Genomic DNA, 17,351 nt, shown 5'->3' with positions numbered 1-17,351 from the left:
TATTTGACTAATGAGGCGGAGCTCGACTCCAAGATAACGGAGCTTTGCTCCAGGGGACCCTGGCCCACTTTAAACTTGCTTATCACCAATAAAAATATATGAAAGAGCAAATAACTGTGCTATGTGCATCATTTCAAGTAGTTCATAGTAAATTTGTCATATCCAGTTAGCCCCTTTAAATTCCATTTAATTGTAGGAAACATTACTCTGAAGACAAACATAGACAAGCATCCATAATATCTTATTTTCAGTTGTTTTTTTTAAACATCCTAATTTAAAAATCTTTTAGTATTGAAGGCAACATTGTGGTTGAGTTTCAGCAAATAAAAAAGCCACTTTCCATCCCAAAAGTTCCACTTTTGCTAACAGAGGTTGGGTAAAAACATCCGAGCCTGGTTTTCACACCGTGTTGAGTTTGGTGACAATGAGCACCCGCACCGTCTGGTCAAAGGAAGCGCACACGCAAAGGCCCTGCTTGTCGGGGCTCCAGTCCAGGCTGGCCACGGGCTGCGTGGACAGCGTGACGTTCTGCAGAAGGCTGACCGAGCCCGCCACGCCGACGCTGTTGCCGTCCGGGTCTTTCCTACTGCGCTGGGCCGGGTATTCGCTAAAAGAAATAAAGAAGCATGCTCATGTGCAACAACACGCTCGGTTGGGAAGTGTCTGAGATGAATGCATAAGTAAATGGTGACTCACTATTTCCACAGATGAATGCTGCCCGAGCCGCCGGCCGTCAGAAAGATCTCGCGGTTCTGAGGTAAATGTCTCACCTGCCAGATGGTCGATTTGTGAGCCTGAAACGGCAAATAGCATATCTCAAGAAGATTCAAATCAAGCTTACTTATACAGTCAGAAATCATCTCAAAGATCCCATGACGGCTTCACAGATATACAATTGACATTGAAACATAAATGATCTAGCAGTATGGCCCAGTGTTGCTGGGCATGCTACTTGTGCTGGGTTCTCAGGGCCAAAGTTGAATTGAATTGAATGGAATTGAATTTTTTGTTTATGTATGCTGGATGGATTTATCAAGCAGTATGGCCAGGTATCGCTTGGGTTTGTTTAACTTGAACACAATACAACTGAGTGGCATATAAAACATACTTGTCTTAGAGCTGCAGCTGTTATGTAGTAATAGTAAAAGGGGTGATGCGCAATTGCTTTTCCATTACTGTGTACAGGATTGTGGCGATCGAGGTTGAGAAGATTGAGACGGAAAGTTTTTATGTTTCACACTTGCTGCTCTTGTGCCACATACACCACACCACCCCAAGAGACAGTGCCTTTATTGAACAGAAAACACCAGCATGTAACAACGCCAACCACCACTCTCAGTCATGACTGCCACAACTACCCATGAACTATTGCGGGCGTAACACACTGTCGCTACAGTATGAATATTGAAGGGAATAGTATCTTTTCTCGTATTTACCGTTCAACTGTTTGTATTACTCTAACACACTTAATAAAATCAATCAGGGAATAGTGCTGTTTCTCGTATTTACTGTTTGACTGTGGAAAACAAGCAGAATATAGGGCATAAGAGATACATGACGCCTTCTTATCACAGAAGCCCAACGTGCGCGTCATGCAACTGACTGAGCAAGATTGATGCTGACAAGCCCACGTCTGCACCACCAACTCTCGCAATCAGTTCTTCCAGACAGTCTAGAACAAATGGCGAGACGCCCCGTCCCAACCCAAGGAACACCGGAGAACGCCCGATATCCAACTGATAACCCGACTGACAAGACTCCAAGAGCCCCTTTGACGCTGATGTTGCAAAATCCACAACCCTCGTTGTCCTGACAACAGTAACTCCCGAATCTTCCTGTCCAATCCACAAACAGACGTTTTCCACTCGCTCAGCTTTGATGGCAATAGGCCCCCTATTAATCGGCCCCGCATCCCATCAATATCCTTATGAAGTCTATGCTCTGTAGGACCATGGCCCCCAACAAAATGTTTACTGCATATGAAGGTGAATGGCTTCACCTTGCTGGTGTTAAACTGGTCAACTGGTCACCTGCACAAATTGATCCATTGTCCACATTTTTTCCCTCTTGAGTTTTAGGCTTCAGAAAACGTATGCAGAAAACATCCTTCATATGTCGTAATGTCTAGAGTCGTTTCTACAAGATCCATAGCAGCGGCGTTTGCTCGGCAGGTTCTTTTTTGAAAGATTACCGGCAGAAAACAGGTACTAACATTGGCTGTACGCGAGGGCGCTTCTATGTTGACCCACTTCCGCGTTACAATGGTTACGTCACTGTCTAAAAATAGCATTCGTGCGGTACACTATTGCAAGAGATGCGTCTTTTGCCCAAAAGATGGCGCTGTCGTCTTTACAATCAGAGATACTCCATGCCAATTTTGGGAGTTTCAAAATAATTTTCCATACTAAATAGAGGTCGACAGAGATGAAACCTATCTAAGAAATGTGTGAAATTTTGTCAAGAATCTCCCCGCCCCGAGTCCATAGGGAACGAACACACAGACACACAGTTCCATTTATATATAAGTATAGATATAGATTTGTGGAATTGTATTCAATCGGGAAAGAGTCATTAATTCAGGATGCTAGAACAGTTGTTGTCTTGGGTTAAAAATGCCAAGGAGATGGATAGAATTTCCTGGATTCTTAAATAACTCCCACTTGGGAAGTGTTCCGATAGTATTTCGGAATGAGCATATTTAAACATTGAACGGGAATACTCTTAATACTTGCAGACGTCAACGGAAACATTCAAAATCAGACGCATTTAACACTAGCGGACATCAACGGCGGGTTTCTGTCAATGCACCAGAGCACACAAAATGAGAGACAAACACTTCCAGCTGTGAAAACGCTCTCCCAATTTCTCTTGGAAAGTCACCAAAGAGATGTTTTCCGCACTCGGGAGCCAAAAACATGTCGGCCCGATAGTATTACCTTTTCAGAGACAGAGGCGAAACCCTTAGTGGGGTGCTGAGTGCGCATGTCAAACACGTGGAACTTCCCCTCCAGCGAGGTGGCCACCATCTTGTTCATGTTGATGTCCTTTCTGTCGAACTCCACGCTGCACACCTGCGAGCAGAGATGAAGATGTTGACTAGAGGTTTGACAATCCAGTGAACCCCGTTTTTTTGCGGTTAATAGGGATGAGAATGCCCCTTGGAAAGTGAAAAACCGCCATTTAGGATTTGTCCCACCACCCCTTCAAAACAGAACAAACAACAACAACAAATTAAAACTATCGACATGAACTAATTAATTATTTACACACATTGTACACTGTACGGATACTGTACAGTAGAGTATTCAAATCTGCACACACGTACAGTCATGTGAAAAAATTAGGACACCTAAAGTAAGCCTGTGTGTTTTCTAACATATTTAGTCATATGGATATTTAATATCAACTTTAACAATCTTGAGAAATTCAAGTAATAGAGCTAAACAATGAAAATTGAATATAATTTTCTGTAAAATGTGATTTTTTTTTTTTTTTTTTTAAATGCAATTTCTTTTGAGGAATCAATTAGGACACCCCATTTAAAATGGCTAAAATCAAACACATCAGGTGCACATGATTAGAACATCATTACCCAGTGTTTTGAAGGAGGCTTGCACACATTTAGTTTTGTGTGCCCCTGACTGTGAAATTGAGAGGAAACACCATGCTGAGATCAATGGAGCTTTCTGAGGCCTTCAGAAAGAAGATTGTAGACGCTTACGATTCTAGTAAGGGAGAATATAAAATCAGTCTTTCCACTGACCGGAAAATAGTCTACAATTGGAGGACATCCAAAACAACCGCCAACATGCCCAGGTCTGGCCGTCCAATCAAGAGCACCCCGAGCACAGACCGCAAGATGCTAAAAAAAAAAAATTCTCCAAAAACCCTAAAATGTCATCACGGGACCTACAGCAGGCTCTTGCTACTGTTGATGTGAAAGTGTATGCCTCTACAATCAAAAAGAGACTTCACAAGTTTAACCTTCATGGGAGGATAGCAAGGAGGAAACCTTTGCTCTCTTAGAAGAACATGAAGGCCAGAGTGAATGTAGACAAAGACCAGGACTTCGGGAATAATGTTTTTGGACAGATGAATCTAAAATTGAATAATTTGGACAGCAGAACAGAAGACATGTTTGGCGTAAACCCAATACAGCATTCCAGGAAAAGAACCTCATACGAACTGTGAAGCATGGAGGTGGAAGTGTCATGCTTTGCTGCAGCAGGACCTGGCCAGCTCATGATCATAGAATCCACCATGAATTCTATTGTGTATCAGAGGGTGCTTGAGGAACATGTGAAATCATCTGTGAAAAAAAGGAACGCTGGAGCGAAACTGAACCCTGCAACATACCAGTAAATCCACCATGGACTGGCTGAAAAGGAAGAAATGGAGAGTCTTGGAACGGCCGAGTCAAAGTCCATATCTTAATCCCATTGAGATGCTGTGGGGTGACTTGACACGGGCTGTATATGCAAGAAACATCTCACAGCTGAAAGTATGCTGCATTGAGGAGTGGGGCAAACTTTCGTCAGACCATGTCAAAGACTGTTAGATGGCTACAAAAAGCGTCTCACAGAAGTTATTCCCAGCCAAAGGGGGTAACACTAGCTATTAGGTGGTAGGGTGTCCTAACTTTTCCTCAGTTAGAATATGCATTTTTGCTGATATATAAGAGCAAAACAATGTTCATTTTTGTTGTTTACTCGCAATTTAATTACTTTTCCAGAAATAAAGAAAAACAAGATCAGACATTGATATGTGAACATTTCATGGGGTGTCCTCATTTTTTTACATGACTGTACATTTATATGTATCTTAAGAGTTGAAGGAGCTAGTACCTTTTCTCGTATTTACTGTTTGACTGTTTGTATTACTCCAACACACCCAATATAATATAAAGAGCACTTATACCATAGTTTAATGACAACAAGCAGAATATATAGCATAAGAGATACATGACGCCTTCTGATCACAGAAGCCCAACGTGTGCGTCATGCAACTGAGCAAGATTGACGCAGACAAGCCCACGTCTGCACCACCAACTCTCGCAATCAGTTCTCCCGGACAGTCCAGAACAAATGGCCGGACGCAACACACGGAACACCGGAGAGACTCCAACAGCGCTTTGACGCTGAGGTGGCAAAATCCACAACCCTCCTTGCCCTGACAACATTAACTCCCAAATCTTCCAGTCCAATCCACAAACAGACAATAATCTTAAACAACGCCCAAACACACCCTTCTTCTTGCCCACCCAGCGAGAGGCCTTCAAAAGACTGAATGTTTAATTAACTAAGTGTTGTCATTTTTCTCTGGAACCTCTTGTTGACGTATGATAGGCTGACCTTGCCTTCCCGCCTGAGTCTATTTCTGTTTCACCTTGCCGTTTGATCGCTGTCGACCTGAATAAATTGTCAACTTGTGCTTCGAAGCCTTTTACCAGCTTTCAAAATGGAGTCAGTACAAAAGGTTGAGACTAAGGTGAACGCCCGGAGTTCGGCCTTTTGGCCGGACTCCCACCGGCCCGGGTCCGGCGGTTCGGCTGGCGCAATTCCGGCAGTCTGGCTAAAAGGTCAGATTCCTTCAGAGTGTAACGGTATTTGTATTCATCCCCCACTGTGAATCACATTTCGGTGCAGAAGGCGAATACATTCGAGTAAAAAAAAAAAAAAATCGTTTGCATACTCGTGATCTCAAGGATAAACCACTGCCAATTGCAGGTGATTGGCAAAAAAAAATGCAATATAACCATAGAATAGAAAATAAAACCGGAAAGTATGCATTACTTCCATTTCAATTCATTCGCTATTAAGCTGGTGTTACTTTCGTTTTAATAATTCACTCACCCCGTTCTTGATATTGGTCTCCCAGCGCAGAGACATGTTGCGCAGGTCAAACAGTTTGATGTCGCCATTATCGTATCCGGCGCACACGCAGCGGTCCTGATCGTTGAAGGCGTGGCCTGGGAGCAGAGATGCTGGAGTTTGCAATCACAGATTTCAAGATGGCGATGCCCGTTATGTTGCTGCCGTTTTCGTAAGCAGCAAAAAATTAAGATAACGGTATAGTATACAAAAATTTTATATTCTACAAAATGGTAACCATGACAAACTTTACTGTTACAAGGAGGGCTGCACGATTTAGACAAAAAAATAATAATAAGAATAATTCTTCCAACAAGCATTGCAATTGCATATGGTGTATTCAGGGATACTTTGTGAATGAGTGGTTTGTTCATTGTTTTATGCTCTTTGGTTTGATAAAATAGATTACCTGGGTATATTTTACTCTTTGTATTTCGATTTGTACTATCTTTCTTTTCTCATATTTTCCGATGGACTGTTTGTATGACTCTAACACACCCAATATAAAATAAATAGCACTTACACCATAGTTTAAGGAAAACAAGCAGAATATAGGGCATAAGAGATACATGACGCCTTCCTATCACGGAAGCCCAGCGTGTGCGTCATGCGAGTGCCTGAGCAAGATTGACGCCGACAAGCCCACGTCTGCACCAGCAACTCTCGCAATTAGTTCTCCCGGAAGGTCCAGAACAAATGGCGGGACGCCCTGTCATAACACAGGGAACACCGGAGAATGCCCGATATCCAACTGATGACACGACTGATAAGACTCCAACAGCGCTTTGACGCTGAGGTGGCAACATCCAGAACCCTTGTTGCCTTGACAACAGTAACTCCCAAATCCTCCTGTCCAGTCCACAAACATACAATAATCTGAAACAAACGCCCAAACACACCCTTCTTTTACCCACAACCTGCCCCACGAGAGCCTTCAAAAAGACTGAATGTTTAGCTAATCTTAGTCATTTTTCTCGCGAATCTTTTGTTGACTTGTGATATGGTGACCTTGGATCCTCGCCTGGGTTCCTCTGTGCTGTATGATCGCTGTCGACCTGAATAAATTGTCAACTTGTGCTTCAAATCCTTTTTCCGGCTTTCAAAATGGAGTGAGTACAAAAGGTTAAGACTAAGGTGAGCGCGCGGACTTTGGCCTTTTGGCCGGGTTGTCTTGTTCTCACCGGCCCGGGTCTTGGAGCCGTGCCAGTGCGGTTCCAGCGGTTCGGCTGGCGTGGTTCCGGCAATTTGCAAAAAAGGTCAGATTCCTTCAGTACTATCTATACAAGGGATCCCCAACCGCCGGGCCAGGGACCGGTTCCGATACAGAAATAATAAATCATTTATTCACAATCGCATTCTGGCCAAATGAACTTTTTCCTGTGCCTCTTGATGCACTATTATGCCTGTCTACTATAATACAACTGGATAGGATGTCGTCATAGAAGCTAGCTCCAATGCATTTCTATGTTTTTATATCTATGTGTGCTTTTCCTTGATAATGACCGATAATGTAGTCGCATCAGATTTGTTCCATGAAAACAGCAAAAAAGCAATTACAGAAAGTTGGAACCAGATTGATGAAGAGTAACCTACTGTTTGTCATTCAAGTCCATGCCTCTGAGACCGCGAGCTGTTATCAAAGCCAGAGGTGGTGCTACAAAGTACTACTGGTGTGTTAAGTGGTATTTTGTTGTATTTTTTTTCTTTTTTTATAATTACATAATTGAGTGAGTCCCTTTTTCCCCCCCGCCTTGGTTATAGACCTCATAATGTATTGATAAATAGGGGGCCTGCATTGTTGGCGAGGCCGTCACAGACAAAGAGCATTTTTCGTTGAGAATTCTAGTAAATAAATGCTTAAATCCCTGAATTCATTATAGATAAGGGAAGTAAAACAGTCCCAATTCTTGGTTAAAAGCCAAAAAAAAACCTGCAGTTAGCATTTATTTTACGTAAATGTGTACAATGCTCGTCTGTGAACGTAGCTAGCGGCCGCTTGATGCAAACAGAGCTTTTCCGGTAAAAATTCTTGTGAATAAATTATTAAATTCCCTCCCTGAATTCTTTATAGCTATGGACATAAAATGGTGTCGATTCTTGGTAAAAAGCAAAAAAACGTGCAGTTAGCATTTTACGTAAATATTGCAAACCATGATGTCAGTGCTGTAGCAGTTCACATTCTCCCATTGATTTTTTTCACAACATTTCAAAATGCATGCATTGTACGAAAAATATAATAATGACCTTACATCCTGGAACAAATCACTCCTGAGACAATTCTTCCTGTTTGTACGCGGTACAGCTTTCTTACATTTTCAACAGAAATCTGGCGTTAGATTGCTGCGTGCGTGTTTGTGAAAAGCGCCTCTTGATGTGGGCGGTCCCCTACTTGAATGCGAGGCGCAGTGCATGACCGATTTGACCCGTCAATAAATTATGAAGTCTAAGGCTTGGTCTAAAAATGAAACTGTTAGTGATTACATCTTTTTTTTTTCTTCATTTCTTTTAGTGTTTCTTAAAGCCAGGAGGTTGCCATTTAAAATGACTTTAGTTTTGTGCCATGTCTGTGATCTGCGTTTTTTTCGACAAAATTAAACAACTGCATGAACATCTTCCGATACTGGTGACGCCATCATTTTTGCCAGGGCTTTTATTAATCGATATAGTTGCCAAGTAATTGGATAATCAATTAGTTGTTGATTAGTCACTACATCCCGAATGCCCTAACTCATATGTCATGTGCATCCTCAATTATCTGGTTTTATTTCTAGCAGAAAACAATAATAGATGCACAGTACACTATTCAAACCAAATGACCGTAATGGCTGTGGAGATGCCTACATACCAAAGGCAACCGTCCAGCAGTCCCTCTTGGCGTCTCCTTCTACCGGCTGCATATTGGCTACGGGCGAGTCTCGCTGCCGAGGATCCCACACTTTCACTGTACCTGCAAAGGTAGGTGACGGCACAATGGAAGCGCAACTTAAAACACACGCAAGAGTAGTCGAGCGGACGTACCGTCTCGGCTTCCGGTGACGATCTCGGGCGCACCGTCGCCGATGCCGAGACCGCCGACGGCGTCTATGCAGTTGACGATCTCTTTGTGGGCCTTGACCGAGTACACTGGCAAGTCGGTCTCCTCCAGGTTCCTGTGGAATAGCTGCATCAGCCACTGCACAAAGCTACTAAAAAACCTTGAACGGTACAGAAAGAGCTATTACCAAATGTTTAGACGCCCGTCAAAGTCCCCCGTTGCTAGGTGTCTTTGGCAAAGAGATGAGGCCCCAAATGTACCACACTTTATGGGCTTGGCTTTCTCCACCTTGATTGTAAAAGCGATGGAACTCAGTGTTTCCATACATAACTAAATTCCCTATAACTAAGGTCTGTTCGTATTGTTGTGTCATGACAAGTCTACGTGGTAAGTTTATTTTGGTCCACGAGGAAACCATTTGGCTTCCTGACGGAGAAACGTCCCACTTTTGAAATGTCCTGTTGCTATGGAGACGGAACCATAACAACAACAAAATCAAGCCCACATAGAAGCTCTAAAACTTATCTTTTTAAAAGCTATTTTAAAAATGAATGTAGTGTATACCTCTTTGATAAGTTGAGCCTCTCCGTGCTGCATTTCGTAGATTTGCATCACTCCGGTTCCCCTCGGAAAGTTGCCGAGACACACGAATTTGGAACTGCACGGGATCCATTTGCAGTCAAATATCGTGTAGTTCAAACTCTTTTGGACGTGCGCGATGATTTGGGGCTTCGAAAGCGGCGTCGACATCTTGTTTGACGCCAAAAAATGTTCACATGCGTGTAATGTACAGGTGTACTGCATAAATGTAGCTCGTACGGAGCCAAACACATGACATCAGGACAATCGTCAGGACCCTCTTGTGCTGTGCAAGTGTCCAATCATGCCTGACAAAAAGTATTCTCTCAAGTGAGATTCTTCCATTTGTGCTTATGTAGCAGATTAGGCTTAAAATGGCTATACAATATTTTTTAAGACAATAACTCAAATAAATAACGTCAAAATGGGTTTGAATAGTACACGCAAGATCGGGTAATGCAGCCCATACTGTATGTCTAAACAAGACGTTCTTAATCCGGTGGGTAGACGTGGGAGTGGTCAAAGATATGCCTGACAGAATGTCAACCTTTCAGTGGCAATTTGTAAATTTCCTGAATTAAAGATTCACTTCGAAGGATGTCTTTATATTCGGGGTGGGGGGTTTGAGTTACCTTTTTTAAATGAAGCTAGTTACTTGCCCCAAATACCCATTTCCCATTCAGGTGAGTGTCCAATGACATGCCTGAAAAGACTATAATTTGCAACTGTCCATATATGGAGACCAATCGATATCTAAATAACTGGCGTTCATAGTAATAAAAATTGCCACGAGCAATATATATTTTCTATACGCATATAATAAAGTTGAAATTCCGTTTCAAATGTAACGCGAACCATTAAACTAGGTGACCAAAACACTTGACGTCACACGGACCAGCTGAGATTCCCTCTAAACTAAGTATCCTAATATTTGCCTGACAAAATTAGTATTTCGAGTAAAATTTAACACATTTATTAAAATGTAAAAATACTTGTTTCTGTTTGAATTTAGTACTTAATTATTATTATGTGATATAAAATTATTATTCATATTTTCGAAGAAGGTTTTGCGTTTCTATTTCATTCAGGCGATTTTGACGTCCCCGCTTGGGTCTTTCTGGTTGCACGAGGACACCATCAGCCTCCGTGCTCGCAATTTCGCAACTCTTTACTTCATAATTGGACTTTTCAGGAACTCATTTCTACCGTGGATATGGCGTCCAATGAAGTAGTGGAGGAACACGATGACGGCGACAACTTTATAAAAGTCAAATCTAAAAAGAGCCACAAGAGGAAACTCGACGCAGCTGATATGGATACCGAGGGACCTGTAGCAAGCAAGAGGCCGCAATTTCCACCCATTTCTCTCGACAAACTAAGGGTATTAAGAATGATAATGGTTTTATATCGATGCCATCTATCGAAAGGATTGAAATGTCAATATTTATATCTACAGGGGGCGGATCAAATGCGTAAAGTAGCCGTACCGGCTCACCGCTACACACCCCTCAAGGAGAACTGGTTAAAGATCTACACTCCTATCGTGGAAAACCTGCAACTTCAAATCAGATTCAACCTGAAAACACGCAATGTGGAGATTAAAGTGAGTGTCAGCAGTTCTGTACAGTGAATGATCACGTTTCAGTACCATTGACGGCAACAGGCGTTCAATCCATTTGAACTGGGAAGGGCGGTTCAAACGCATTGGACGTCCGTCGCCGTCAATGGCAGCCTATAAGGGAACTGGGAGGGCTGGTAGTCCAATAACTTGTTGGGTTCGCCAAGGAAACTTATAAAACTCAAATGGGTTGAAAGCAAATTTGATGATATTTTTGTCATTTTTGCTTCTCTCACTGTTAGACTTGCAAAGACACACAAGACATTTCGTCGCTCACCAAAGCAGCTGATTTTGTAAAAGCCTTCATTCTGGGCTTCCAGGTTGAAGTAAGTACATTTTCAACTTTTTACAAATCAATCTGTGCCAAGAATCTACCGGCCGTAGAGTCCTAAAAATAAATTTGAGATCAGGAAATACAACTAAAAGAGAAGTTTTCATTAGAGAAAAAAATCATGTGAATAACATGGTGTTTTTTCGTAGTTAAAGTGCCTATGACACCAAAAAGCATGTTTTATTTCATATTTCACACAGTATTTTATGCTCCTGAATGAAATGGACCGCTTGGATGGATGTGGAACTCGATCGTTATATATTCCATTTTTAAATCCCGCGCCATTAAAATGAGCCCGCAGCCCAGCAAAGGAGCCGTTGTCACATCCCCGGGATCCAAGGTGGTCCCCTGGGCCACCTGCGCTCCCATCAACCGGCCCTAGGGGATGGGAAGAGGGGACGCACCACCAAGCCCACGCCCGCCCCCACTCCCATCGGCCCACGAGCCGCAGCGCCCCAACCGGCACAGCAAAGCGTGGGATCCCCAGCAGGGCAGGGCAGGGTCCCCCGCCGGAGCAGGCGACATCCAGCCGATACACCGGCGTCCAGCCAGCGACCCGCGGCAGAGTGCAGGACGGATACCCAGTCAGAGAAGAAAGGGGAAGCAGGAGAGTGCCGAGGACCCGCCCGGGGCGACGCGAGATCGGAGCCCCGACCTCCCCCCGCTCCCGCGACCGGCAGCCCAAGCAGAGGGGAGGCCATGCCCCGGGAGCCACGCCATAGAGAAAAAGTGTGGGACCCACCTACCGTCCTATTACTGTGGCTGCCAGGTTCCCGGCTGGCAGCCATTACCCAGCACCGTGATGGGATTGTGTGAGGAGGGTAATGCAATGTTGCTTTGCGCTCCTCTGACGTCCGCCAGTTTGTCCGGCGGTCGTTCTCCAGCCGCTTCCCCGGCAAACGAGCTCTCCCGCCCGCAGCAGGGGAACGACGAGCTGTCACTTGCTCGCCGCAGGGCGGGTTGCCAATCGGCGAAGATGATCGACAGCCCCGCCGCGTGACATAATCCTGGGTCGTTTTGTGTGATATTTCGGTTTGAAAGGCAAGAATAAGGCTAGGTTCATACTACAGGTCTTAATGCACAAATCCTATTTTTTGTCATATCTGTTTTTTGGTGTGCCTGTTCGGACTGCCTTTGTCCATTGAGACCATTCAAGCACTAATTCGCAGTACGACACGCACTGAGCAGGAAGACCCGCGTGCGCAGCAGAATCAAAACAAAACAATCCATATTTGTTTTTTATGACTGTTGTCAAGCCCCGCCCTTCCCCAAAAGCCGTGTTCAATGCAAGCTAGGCGCTAATAACGCACAGCTGCACCGCTACCGTAGCATCTTTCTCGCTCTTTGATAACATAATTGCTGCATGAATTCCGATTTGGGAGACTTGACAATACAGACCCCCGCGACATTCTGGAAAAAAGTGGCCCTGATTGAATTTGAACCACATACGAAAGTGACCCAGATCAGATTTGAAATGGTCCAGTTCTATGCGACTTGTCACGTTCAGACTGTCAAGTTAATGCCTCACTCGAGTCGGAAAAACACGAAAAAATCGGATTTGTGCATAAAGACCTGTAGTATGAACCTAGCCAAAGACTTTGAAACATCACTCTGTTCAAGTTAGCATGTTGGCTAGCTGTCACGCCTCTGGTTTGTTTACACTCTCTGAAGCCGGGGCAGGGAAAGGACAAAAGCCGGACTAACTCCGGTGGCATAAAATACCTAGGTGCGAGAAGTAGACAGTTTTGACCATGATGGAGTGCCATGTTGTACTGCATAAATGCATTTTTAATACTTCATATTCCATTTAAGCACAAGACTGTTATTTGTCATGACTATGCCATTTGTTTAGCAATTGGGGAAAAATACTTGGATGAAAAGAATATCTTGTAAAAATATTGGAATAGTGAGATTGAAACAATGACATTTTGCGGCTCTCTTCGTCGCATTTTCCTCGTTCTGAATAATTCCCCCTCAATTCGCTGGATTCTAAATCAGATGAAACTGTGACCCTGCCGACGTCATCCTCCTGTTGGGGACACTAGAGCGCTATAATGGCAGGCGGGGCTAAACGGCAGATTAAAAGACTTACTTCTCGTCATCTGCTCTTTGCCAAATTCTTTTATATAGTCGAATCGTCTGAAAGTATGATTTTGATTCACATAATAATGCTATTTAACCCTTTTTTTTAATGCGGTCATAGGCACTTTAATATACACAACTAATTTTTAAATTATTGCAATTACTGAGCATTGAGTTGGGATTAAAAAAAAAAAAAAAGATTCCATAACATTTTTCAAGTCATTACTATAATTGTTTGATATTACTCTATTGAATGAAAGAATAAATAACAATGTATGAATAATGTGTATGTTTACTTGCTAGGATGCGTTAGCCCTCGTAAGACTGGACGAACTCTTCCTGGAATCCTTTGACGTCACAGACGGTAAAATGGATGTTCGTCCAATGAAACACAAAGAACTTGTGATCACTTCCTGTTTTTTTTTTTTTTTTCTTTTCTTTGCAGTGAAACCGCTAAAGGGCGATCACTTGTCGCGAGCCATCGGCAGGATCGCCGGCAAAGGGGGGAAAACCAAATTCACCATTGAAAACGTCACCAAGACTCGCATCGTGCTGGCAGACACGTTAGTTGGCAAAAAAAAAAGTCACATGATTACACCGTGAAACTTGTCATTTGGACATTCTAAATGACTTTAGAAAATGAATATCAAGTCACATTAGCTACGACATAATGTGATCCACTGAATGTTTCAACATTTTAGTCAAAGAAATTTCCACGCATAAAGTGACCGTTCTTTGTTGAATTGTGTGTCGTCCACAGAAAAGTGCACATTTTGGGCTCCTTTCAAAACATTCGAATGGCCCGCACAGCCATATGTAACCTCATCTTAGGTGAGTGACTTACTATTTTCTCTTTCATTTCGTCTTTTCTTAAGCGTATGTTTCGCCACAACAGGAAGTCCACCTTCCAAAGTGTACGGCAACATCCGAGTGGTCGCCAGCAGAGCTGCGGAAAGATTTTGAACCGGTCGCAGTTTCTTCATCCCTTTTGCAATCGAATGGTGATTCAATCATGGACTTGATATCAGATGAGATCATGCGATAACGATTTCGTTTGTGTATATATAAAGAGGGCTAATGGAAACTTTGTAGCCATCTTGTGGTTATTAATAATGAAGGAATATGACCTAGCCAGATTGCCAGAATAGAGCCAGCCGGACGCGCTGGCGGAGATCCAACGACCTGGGCCGACAACCCGGCCAAAAGGCCAAACTCTGTGCGTTCACCTCAGTCTTAACCCCTTGTACTGACTCCAGTTTGAAAGCTGCGAAAAGGGTTCGAAACACAGGTTGACAATTCATTCTGAGTTCCATTCAGACGCCGACAGATCATGTGGGATGACACAGTTTTACCCTTGGACTGCAGGACAGCTTGAACTTGTTTGAATGTTCGTCCAGGTTCTTTATCCACCATCCGTGCAATCTTTCGTTGAAATCTCTCGTCAATTTTTCTTTTCCGTCCACATCTAGGAAGGTTAGCCACAGTGCCGTGGGCTTTACACTTATTAATGATACTGCGCATGGTAGACACAGGAACATTCTGGTCTTTGGAGATGGGCTTTTCGCCTTATGATTGCCCATGCTTCCTCACAATTTTGCTTCTCAAGTCCTCAGACAGTTCTTTGGTGTTCTTTCTTTTCTCCATGCTCAGTGTGGTGGTACACACAAGGACACAGGACAGAGGTGAAGTCAACTTGAATCCATTTTAACTGGCCGCAAGTGTGATTGAGTTATTGGCACCACCTGTTATGTGCTACAGGTAAGTAACAGGTGCTGTTAATTACACAAATTGGAGAAGCATCACATGATTTTTCAAAGGGTGCCAATACTTTTGTCCGGCCCATTTTTGGAGTTTTGTGTAAAATGATCTTGATTTCATTTTTTCCCCCCCATTCTCTTTTTTCATTGCATGCAAAATCAATGAAGATATTACCGTATTGGCCCAAATATAAGACGGTGTTTTTTTGCATTGAAATAAGACTCAAAAAGAGGGGGTCGTCTTATATTCGCGGTCTAGACATTATACCCTTTCACGACGCTAGATGGCGCCGGATATTATTGAAGCGATGTTCTGTCATGACAGATCTCAGCTACTCTCAAGTTAAACCAGTTTGCATTATTTTATTGCAATGTATTATGTTATTCAGATTTGTTTCAAGACTACAGTTACAGTTAGACTTCATTTTGATGGTTAATGCAGTTATTGCGATTGATAGATTGGTTTATTTACATTTCAAAAACCAGAAGCCATTCATTTACGAATGTGATGGCACTTAAGTTTACATATTTGAATGTTCAGATATTAAGATCTGAATGAGGCAAAATAACATGCTTTTTCTCTCAAATATATTGTTGTAATCATTTGTTTCGGATGTACTGTAATTATTTTCTGTATAAAGAATAATTTGGTGTTCAAAAAGTCTTTTCTTCCAAGCTTCAGTCAGGGCCGTCTTATATTCGGGCCAATACGGTACTACCAAAGCATTTGTGATTGCAATCATTTTCTGGGAGAAATTGAGCATAATCTGACTGAATTGCAAGGGTGCCAATACTTTTGGCCAGCAATGTAGGTCCTCATTTATGGTGCTTCTTGATTGTCTGCACGCCATTCCATGCCAGTTTGTCTTCATAATGATGTTTATCTCATGAGCTGCCATCCCTACAGTTTAAATGTTAAAACATCTGTTGCCTTCCGTGTTGCCAACTCCTCAGTAAGGAAAGTGGCTTGGCTGTCCTAGAAGTCGCTAGATTATGTAATGTCCTAATTTGCATAATTGGCAATTTGCATGTAATTGTAATGGGCGCTGTAAGAGTGAATGGTGAATGGTGCGGGCGCTAAATATGTTATGAACCAAAACTTCTCACATTGCCAAACTAAAAGGACCAGAAATGCAGTACAACAGAAAAATAATGATAGTAACTTGTCGCTAAATTTTTCCCTCGTCGGATTTGACCCTAAAAAAAAAAAAAAAATTCAGGCTCCCCCACTTGTCAAATCCCACTTTAACACTGGTTACAAGTATGGATCATGAAGGGAATAGTATCTTTTTTTCATGTTTACTGTTTGTATTACTCTAATGTACCCAATGTAAAATAAATAGCATTTATATCATAGTTTAAGGAAAACAAGCAGAATACATTTGACATAGGGCATAAGAGATTCATGACGCCTTCAGACCATGGAAGCCCAACGCGTGCGTCATGCAGCTGACTGAGCAAGATTGACGCTGACTACCAGGTAATAGGCAAGACATCTACAAGCCCACAAATCCCACAATCAGAAGACCCAAACACACGCCTCTTCCTGCCCCTGCCCGCCCTGCGAGAGCCTTCAGAAACACAATGTTTAAATAATCGTCATTTTTTCTCAGGAACCTTTTGTTGACTTTTGATATGGTGACCTTGGATCCTCGCCTGGGTTTGTCGCTTTTATGTTGTGCCGTTTGATCGCTGTTGACCTGAATCAATTGTCAACTTGTGTTTTGAAGCCTTTTTCCAGCTTTCAAAATGGAGTCAGTACAAGGGGTTAAGACTAAGGTAAACGCGCGGAGTTTGGCCTTTTGGCCGGGTTGTCGGCAAGCGCCGGCCGGGTCGTTGGAGCAGCACCAGCGCGGGTTCGGCTGGCGTGATTCCGGCAATCTGGCTGAAAGGTCAGATTCCTTCAGTCATCACTGTCAATGGAAAAAAATATAGACATATCTTATGAAAAGAGTGTTTTTCCACTCCCCCACCCCATTTTTAAAATTATCACTAAGGTTTTGACTACAAAAAAAAAATTTAAATGTAAAATATAAGTAACAAAATCAAGATGTCCCCCGTTATAAGAAATTTAAAGCAA

The 17,351-nt window shown here is 42.8% G+C and overlaps 2 protein-coding genes across 2 annotated transcripts; one reads left to right on the top strand and one right to left on the bottom strand.

The window, feature by feature from the left end:
* dnaaf10 (dynein axonemal assembly factor 10) lies at positions 1-10,372 on the bottom strand. Its single transcript, XM_057848201.1, has 8 exons — positions 9,469-10,372; positions 9,092-9,192; positions 8,889-9,019; positions 8,716-8,817; positions 5,853-5,968; positions 2,937-3,071; positions 697-794; positions 1-607 (listed from the first exon to the last, which is right to left on the bottom strand). Exons 1-8 carry the CDS (start codon positions 9,706-9,708, stop codon positions 400-402), a joined length of 1,131 nt encoding a protein of 376 aa, XP_057704184.1. The 5' UTR covers positions 9,709-10,372; the 3' UTR covers positions 1-399.
* Positions 10,373-10,584: 212 nt separating this feature from the next.
* On the top strand, positions 10,585-14,608 carry pno1 (partner of NOB1 homolog). Its single transcript, XM_057848202.1, has 7 exons — positions 10,585-10,864; positions 10,940-11,086; positions 11,344-11,427; positions 13,818-13,878; positions 13,960-14,077; positions 14,275-14,345; positions 14,410-14,608. Exons 1-7 carry the CDS (start codon positions 10,697-10,699, stop codon positions 14,475-14,477), a joined length of 717 nt encoding a protein of 238 aa, XP_057704185.1. The 5' UTR covers positions 10,585-10,696; the 3' UTR covers positions 14,478-14,608.
* The last annotated feature ends 2,743 nt before the right edge of the window (positions 14,609-17,351 follow it).

This window comes from Corythoichthys intestinalis, chromosome 10 (genome assembly GCF_030265065.1).
Source record: "Corythoichthys intestinalis isolate RoL2023-P3 chromosome 10, ASM3026506v1, whole genome shotgun sequence".
NCBI classification, from domain to species: Eukaryota; Metazoa; Chordata; class Actinopteri; order Syngnathiformes; family Syngnathidae; genus Corythoichthys; species Corythoichthys intestinalis.
Note: the sequence above shows the minus strand (reverse complement) of the source record. Positions and strands in the feature narration are given on the sequence as shown.

Excerpts from the sequence above, each read along its gene's own strand:
- dnaaf10 (XM_057848201.1), bottom strand. The coding sequence starts at position 9,708 with ATGCAGTACACCTGTACATTACACGCATGTGAACATTTTTTGGCGTCA. Across the intron at positions 3,072-5,852 it reads AGACCAATATCAAGAACGGG|GTGTGCAGCGTGGAGTTCGA; the intron begins GTGAGTGAATTA and ends CTCTGCTCGCAG. Across the intron at positions 608-696 it reads AGCATTCATCTGTGGAAATA|CGAATACCCGGCCCAGCGCA; the intron begins GTGAGTCACCAT and ends TATTTCTTTTAG.
- pno1 (XM_057848202.1), top strand. The coding sequence starts at position 10,697 with ATGGCGTCCAATGAAGTAGTGGAGGAACACGATGACGGCGACAACTTT. Across the intron at positions 11,087-11,343 it reads CACGCAATGTGGAGATTAAA|ACTTGCAAAGACACACAAGA; the intron begins GTGAGTGTCAGC and ends TCTCACTGTTAG. Across the intron at positions 11,428-13,817 it reads TTCTGGGCTTCCAGGTTGAA|GATGCGTTAGCCCTCGTAAG; the intron begins GTAAGTACATTT and ends TTTACTTGCTAG.